General features: G+C 34.7%; 1 protein-coding gene across 3 annotated transcripts in view; it reads right to left on the reverse strand.

The window, feature by feature from the left end:
• Positions 1-3,587: 3,587 nt before the first annotated feature.
• LOC129927106 (uncharacterized) overlaps positions 3,588-8,126 on the reverse strand; it is an 8,938-nt gene continuing 4,399 nt past the window's right edge. For 2 of the 3 annotated variants that reach the window (XM_056034277.1, XM_056034276.1), the window contains 2 exons: positions 4,584-4,688; positions 3,589-4,242 (listed from right to left, as the gene is read on the reverse strand). In XM_056034277.1, the coding sequence (XP_055890252.1) occupies positions 4,075-4,242; positions 4,584-4,688 (273 nt within the window). In that variant the 3' untranslated portion in view covers positions 3,589-4,074. Of the gene's footprint in view, positions 4,243-4,583; positions 4,689-8,126 lie in introns of all 3 variants that reach the window. The other variant, XM_056034278.1, reaches the window with a different exon arrangement.

An 8,126-nucleotide genomic window follows, 5' to 3' on the forward strand; every position in this document is an offset into this window, starting at 1 on the left:
TCGATAATGGTAGCGGTTTTTTTCTTTTTTATCGATGAACAGCAGGTCCGGGCGATTGAAATCTACCGTTTTGTCGGTCAGAATAGGCCTATCCCAGTACAGCAGATGTTCAGTAGATTCGAGAACCTCTTGAGGAGAGTATTTATAATAAGGAGGAGTGTCATTACCGATCAAATTGTGCGTCAAAGCCAGTGTTGGTGTATTAACTTTGCAACTTGGTTATGGCGACCTAGGTAGGCTGATTCTGATAGGGCTGGACATCCTGCCATAATGTGTTCAATCGACTCGCCCACATTTCCACATTTTCGGCATTTGTCGACAACATTGAGTTTCAGGATATGCTTCTCGTATTTTTTTGTCCTGATTACTCTGTCTTGTATTGCTGTGACAAATTATTATTATTATTATTATTTACTTTTTAAAATTACGAATCTCGATTTTTTAAGTGCTAGATAATGAATTTTTTTTTCAACACCAACAGTAACAAATCACAAACACACAAATACATACAAAACTGTTAGACATTGCTAAGGGGAGACTACAATGAGTTTTGCTTCCTCTCAACGAAGCTCGACCCTGGCAGTGACACAGATTGAAAATTAATTCAAAATAATAATAATAATAATAATAGTTAAAATTGAAATAATTATAAAATTTATAAAACTTATGATGAGAATATTAATTTTATTAATAATTTAAAAAAAAAATAATAATCATAATAATCATAAGATCATATTATATACAAAAGTAGTGGTACATATAATAACAAATGTTTACATATTAGAATGTCCTGCGGTGCTGCGCAGACAGTAATAACAATAGTAACAATATTATCTTCAATTTTATATAATACATACTGTTCTATGGAGAAGTGTGCACCGGTACTAGAATAGAGCAATACACATAACAAAACATTGCACATATGCAAATAAAATTTAAAAATTTCACTTAAAATTAGAAAGTTGGCTTTTATACAATAATTCAATTGTTAAGGGAACAAGCATCCTTGTGTCTGATTTTGCAGAGTGCACACTATAATTTACTGTTAGGGCAAACGTTTTATATCGTGCCCTAAAGGATGTTATTTAACTTTCTTAAATACGTTTATTTCTTGAATAAGTGTCCAAGTGTGCTGCGGCTCTTATAACTTCTCTGTTAGGGCAAACTTTTTATATCGTGCCCTAAAGCAGGGGTCGGCAACCTTTTGAGTCGGAAGAGCCAAAAATTACAATTTACAACATTTTAAAGTTTTTAAAGAGCCACAACATTTTTATTTCTTGCTAACAATAAATAGTACTCAAATAATTAATTTTTCAATGAAACGAAAACCGAATCTATTTATATTTATATATAAGTAGCCTAATGCTTTTCACAAAACAAATTAGATATATATATATATATATATATATATATATATATATATATATATATATATATATATATATGGCATTATTAGATAATTATTTTTTATTTCGGTAACAACTAAAGCAGTTAAACATTTACTTAAAACACTAACTTGTACTTTAATAACAAACAATTGAGCAAACAAATTCAACGAGAGCAATGGTTTTGCATGGGTTTTAGAAAGTTTGGATACATTTGGGTCATAACTTTGTTTTTAGTTTTAAACACGACTCTACCTTTCATTTGTTAGTTGGCTTCTTACTTTACTTTCAATTATATTCATGCAAGAGAACGCTTGCTCGCACGAATATGTCAATCCAAAGATAGTCAGCACTCCAAATGACAACCTTTTCACCTCACTGTAGCAATCTGAAAGATTATACCATGCGCCAAATCATCTCGCGGCATTTCTTTTAAAGCTGTCCACTTTTGTTGCGTTATGTACATACATTTCTGGACTTCCAACACTTGTAACTTGAATTTTTAATTAACTCTGTAAATTTTCCACCTACTAAGACTTCACTTTTTAAATCGATCAATTTTATTTCTAGAGATCCAGTATCAATTCCAAACGGATCAATGTGGATTTCGTTACTATTTGTGTTGAGAGGATTCACTAGGAATGCTAGAAGGTTTTGGTGGTTTTGAATTGCTCAAATCTGTCAATAAATTCATCTTTGATTTTTTTATAACTGTGCTGAAGTTACTTACCGCTCTGAATATCTTCTGCAAATAGAATTCATTTTTCTTCAAGACAAACTAATTCTCTTACCAAAACATTAGCTGGGTTTTCCATTTCCTTGCAGTTTTAGATAAAGCCCATTTAATTTCATTGTTATATACACCATGAATTAAAATGTTTGCAACCATTTGTCGTTCTCTAATTCAGGGAAGTAATGCCTTTATCATTTAGGAATTTGTGTATTTCATCCAATCACAATGCCAAACGTTTTAACCTTTGGAAAGCCATCGCACACTTTATTGGGAAAAACGAGGTCGGAATACTGAGTCTCCATTTCGTTAAGAATTCTTTAAACTGACGATGGTAGAGTGCTTTTGACAACATGCTGTTAACAATCTTGATTATCAAATTCACGACCTTAGCTCTTTCGGACGGAAATGTTTGGGCACAAAGCGCTTCTTGGTGTATTATGCAGTGAAACGTAAGAATTTCAAGGTTTATTTAGCTCCGAAGAATCGTAGTTAACCTTTTATTGTTTCCTGTCATACTTCTGGTCTCATCAATCGCTATTGAAATTATTTTTATTTAAACTCGACCTTATTGTCTTCAAGGTATTTTTCACGGCGTTCGCTCTATCTTCCCCTATAGATTGTCACGAAAGCGGTAGCAAGCCTAGAAGTTCTTTTGGGCCTTGGGAAGACATATACCTGAAAAATGGGCAACTTGTGCCGTGTCTTTATGTCGGAACATTTATTTATATCAAGTGATAAGACAAAAAAAAAGAATATCTTCCAACTGCAAATATGTTACATTTAAAGACATTTTAGCAAATCTATCTTGTACTGTTTTAACGGATAGTGGCAACTCTTTGATTTTCTTTTTCAAGATTTTTGGTTCGTTTTTGTTATCACGAAACAGTTCTTCAGATAAAAGTAGGAAGCAGTCTTTGACATACTCAACATCTGTAAATGGTTTGTCTTTTTGAGAAATTTTAGTGGTGCCGCAAAGGTTGCCAGATTAGCATTACTTGTAGATTGCTTCTAATTTTGAGAAGATAATCGCTTCTAACTCATTTACTTGAAACACTATGTCATAGCCAAAGCCCGTGGTGAAGATTTAAAACCTACATTAAAACCTACATAGAAACATTCAACGACGGACGAGAGCTTCCAACGGACTGACAACAGCTTCCAACGGACTGACAACAGCTTCCAACGGACTGACAACAGCTTCCAACGGACTGACAACAGTATCGACGCGTATAATGTAGGAGGGGTGTGATGAAGTGTCTGAGAAATAGAATCGGAGCCTAAGCCTAGTCAAACGATTCAGAACTACTTTGAAAAATGTTTCGATAAAATGAATAATATTTACGTATGGAACTAAAGAGCCGCAGTTTCACATCCAAAGAGCCGCATGTGGCTCGCGAGCCGCAGGTTGCCGACCCCGGCCCTAAAGGATGTTATCTAACTTTCTTAAATATGTTTATTTCTTGAATAAGTGTCCAAGTGTGACTCAGCCTTTATAGCTTCTATGTTAGGGCAAACTTTTTATATCGTGCCCTAAAGGATGTTATCTAACTTTCTTAAATATGTTTATTTCTAGAATAAGTGTCCAAGTGTAATTTGTTGCCAACGAATATATAGCAGCGTTAATGATATGAAGTTGTCGTTTTTTACTTTGTATGTCCAGATTGCCAAACTAGGCAGAGCTGCTAAAACGTAAATACTTCAGAAGTGAGCCATGGTAAAACATTGTAAAGGCTTTTTTGTTTACACTGCATTTAAATACTTCACTCAGTAATGTTGGTTTTCTTTTTTTTTTCTTGTCTCTGACGCACGCAGTAAAATTGTATCCTTCAAGACAATGTCGAGGTACTTAGAAGTTTAAAATATTTGTATATACTACAGGAGGGAGACAGTAATGAAAGCACACCGTTTATTGTGTTATTTTTTTTATAACTATTGTACTATAACTTGTTATTCTTGCTAATATGAAGTACTGGAATCCCATTGACTAATCCGATAGTAAATATTGCCAGCAACAATGGCGTTACATATAATGCCTATTACAAAAGATAAAATAATAAACATTTTAGCAGAGCTGTATCTAGCATTGGCTTCCTCATACTGTCCCATGCGAGAATATGTCCTGGCCTGGAAAATAAAAGAAAAAGTTATAGCATAAAAAAACAAGCAAAATAAAAAAAAATCATAAAAAAAAGAAAGCTTATCGAAAGGGGAAGAACTCCAACCTTAAAACTATAAGTTATTTCCCTTTTTCGATATCAAACAAAATAATTAATTACAATAATTAATTGACAAATTGAGTATTTTGTTTATTGATTTTGGCAACATTAATACCAAAATAATAAAATACATGGCCAAAAAAAAATCCTTCTATGGAAAGTTAGGAAATTATTTGAGTAAAAAAGTTTTCAATTTTGTCCCTTGAGTCAAGGGCTCAATAAAGAGTGAATTCATACCCTGATTCTTACCTGACTTGATCGAACGATAGCCACAATTCCTAGAGGCCAACAGCAAAATAGAAACACAAATATACTCAAGCACAAATAAACTGAGCAGAGTGACTTTGACGGGACCTAAATGAAAGAATTAAAATTAAATAAAAAATATAACAAAACGTCTTTATATGGTCATTAGTGTATCGTTTAATGTGGTTTATAAATACACAGTTATCAATATAAAAATGATGTCGTTTTTATTAGCGGCTTAGAGCAGGGGTGGGCAACCTTTTTCTACCCAGGACCGCATTAAAAAAATTTGGGGACTGGCGGGCCGCATAATTTATTTTTTTTTACTCCCAATTTAGGAATTGCAACAACAGTTAGCAATTTCTTGAACTAATTTTACGAATAATTTTTTTAATTTTGTACATTACATTTCACCACAATTGCACTTAATGTGAAGCTTTTAACTGCTTACATCCGTGCAAATTGTTCTCTAACTGTAGAACTAGCTTACTAGTTGTTTTGTTCTTGCGACTGCTGTCAAATTACATTCAGTGAGCATCGAGCTGTTCAAACACTTGATAATTTTCAAACAAATTAAAGCGTGTTCACAGAAGAATTAGGTTCCAAATAATGTGACAGCTTCGCAGCAAAGTTTTCTTAAGTATGGGAATACGGCTTCTGGCAGTCATGAAACTTCTGTGGAAGAACTCACTGGAATTTCTCTTTCGGGTCATAATTTGCTGTGAGGTATATCATCATGGAGCTAAATAAAGCTTCTGCACTAAATGGTGAGCTGATGGTATTGAAAACTAGTTCCAAGTTCTTGACGTCATACAATTTGCTTTCAAATTCCACAATCAAGGAACCCAAATAAGTCTTGTAATTGCATCAATTTCACTAGAAATAATTTCAGCTAAGGAAAATGATAAGACCCGATTTCACTCGCTGCCTCAAGATGTGGAATAACTTTGTTTGAAAAGATTTAAGATGCAGATACATTTCATTTGCAAACAAAACATTGCAATGTCCCCAACGATAAACATGAAGTCTGTCTTCAACTCTTCATTAGAAATATTTGTAACAAAGTCACAGTCACTGTCCTTCAATGAACCTAACTATTTCTTCCTTGAGATTCCATATTCTTCTAGGCCAGCGGATACTACTGTGTTACCGAACATCGGAATGTTTTGTTTCCAAATCTTCAAGTACTTCTCGGAACTGCCAGTCCTGGCCGGCAGATAATTGGAAGCCCTTGACAAAGTGAATTTGGTGGCCTCAATAAAATATCAAAATGCGACAAAAGTAAAATTATTCAATTTATAAAAAAACATATTGTACTTCAACAATAACATTGATGACTAGTTTTGCTATTTCTTCTCTAAATTAATAAGAAGGAAGTCATTGCAAGGCCCTCACCAATTGGTGACCCTAAGCAGTTTATCTATGCCTAGGTCTGGCTCTGTGTCAATAATAAGATCATTGAGAAATCAATTCCAACAATATATTTGATATTCAATGCTTTATTTTTATTAAAAAGCCTGTTTTTCTTAGTCAAAGCACGAGCTCCATTAGTTGTTACACTTGCCATCTTGTACAAGCCGACCTAACACTTTCAACACAGTTTTTGATAGAATTGAATAAATACTGGCTTGTGTTTGTCTTTAAATGTTTCGAAATATTGCCATTAAGAATAATCTTCGTTTACTTTAAACTTTTTAGAATGATGTTTAAAGACAATGTTTCTTTAGCCTCTTCATGATAAGTGATAAGAATCAAAAGTTTAAATAATTTCTAGATCTATAGATATTTACAATTATTTATTTAAATATATTTGCATTTTTATATGTGTAATGTGTAGGAAAACCTGATTTCTTTAGGCGTCGGCGGGGCGCATAAAACACTTCGGCGGGCCGCATGTGGCCTGCGGGCGTAATTTGCTCACCCCTGGCTTAGAGCATTCGAATTTTTGTTTTTGGCTACCAATAGCTGAAGAACACAGTCGTCCTTGCTGAATGGTGTACAAGAATGGTTTAAAGAACCAATCCCAACCGGAAATTTTGAGATCATTAAAAAGTCGATTAAGTTGTCAAATTTAAAAACTTATTTGCATAGGTGGATCCCATAGACTGGTGGACCCCATAGACTGGTGCAACCCATAGACATATAGTTCGTCCATCGAGGTTCGATGATGACCACTTTGTCATTCAAGGGGGCTGAGGGCTTTGCACTGGGGTTTTATGTCTCTTCGTGTGGCTGGTGAGACCTATGTGAGCCCGGAATGTTCGGCTGCACACTGGGCAGATTATTCCAGCTGAAGCTAGTGTCATTGGCCTTGCTTTTGTTCTCTGGCGTTTTTCTTCTGCCAGCAACCCATATACTTAGAACTATATATAATATAGACTGGTCGAATTGTTCTCTGGCGTTTTTCTTCTGCCAGCAACCCATAGACTTAGAACTATATATAATATAGACTGGTCGAATTGTTCTCTGGCGTTTTTTTTCTGCCAGCAACCCATAGACTTAGAACTATATATAATATAGACTGGTCGAATTGTTCTCTGGCGTTTTTCTTCTGCCAGCAACCCATAGACTTAGAACTATATATAATATGGACTGGTCGAATTGTTCTCTGGCGTTTTTCTTCTGCCAGCAACCCATAGACTTAGAACTATATATAATATAGACTGGTCGAATTGTTCTCTGGCGTTTTTCTTCTGCCAGCAACCCATAGACTTAGAACTATATATAATATAGACTGGTCGAATTGTTCTCTGGCGTTTTTTTTCTGCCAGCAACCCATAGACTTAGAACTATATATAATATAGACTGGTCGAATTGTTCTCTGGCGTTTTTCTTCTGCCAGCAACCCATAGACTTAGAACTATATATAATATGGACTGGTCGAATTGTTCTCTGGCGTTTTTCTTCTGCCAGCAACCCATAGACTTAGAACTATATATAATATAGATTGGTCGAATTTTTCTCTGGCGTTTTTCTTCTGCCAGCAACCCGTAGACTTAGAACTATATATAATATAGACTGGTCGACAGGATTTAGTTTCATTTTGGTGAATGTCAAATTTTATGCATTTAGAAACTATGGTCTTTGAATATAAAATGTTGCGCTCAATCTAGATCTATTTTGTTTCCCTGACCTATTGCCGACGACTCATCGCTTCAGAGTGTTAGAGTTCGTGTTTATGGTATATGTGTTCCTAAGGGCGTGAAAACAAACAAAACTTAAAACAATGTTGCAACGAAAAAAATAATTCAATGACCAAATGTTATAACAACACTTAGATCTCTGTAATAAGACAGAACAAGTCTTATGAAGTATTGTGCTTATAATATAGATATAGGTTATGGCTATTTTTATACTGCTGGTAACTGCTGTAAAATACAACACTGCATCAGCCAAAACTTTGCGCTTGACATAACCTACAAGTTGGTCTAGTCTATAAATAAGCACCAACTTGTCTTAGCTGACACAGAAGATAGAACCTGGTTGCATGCGGCTTCAGAACGAGACAGCTGGAGGTCACTTACAAAGGTCGCGGGATACACATTT

This window comes from Biomphalaria glabrata, chromosome 7 (genome assembly GCF_947242115.1).
Source record: "Biomphalaria glabrata chromosome 7, xgBioGlab47.1, whole genome shotgun sequence".
Classification (NCBI taxonomy): Eukaryota; Metazoa; Mollusca; class Gastropoda; family Planorbidae; genus Biomphalaria; species Biomphalaria glabrata.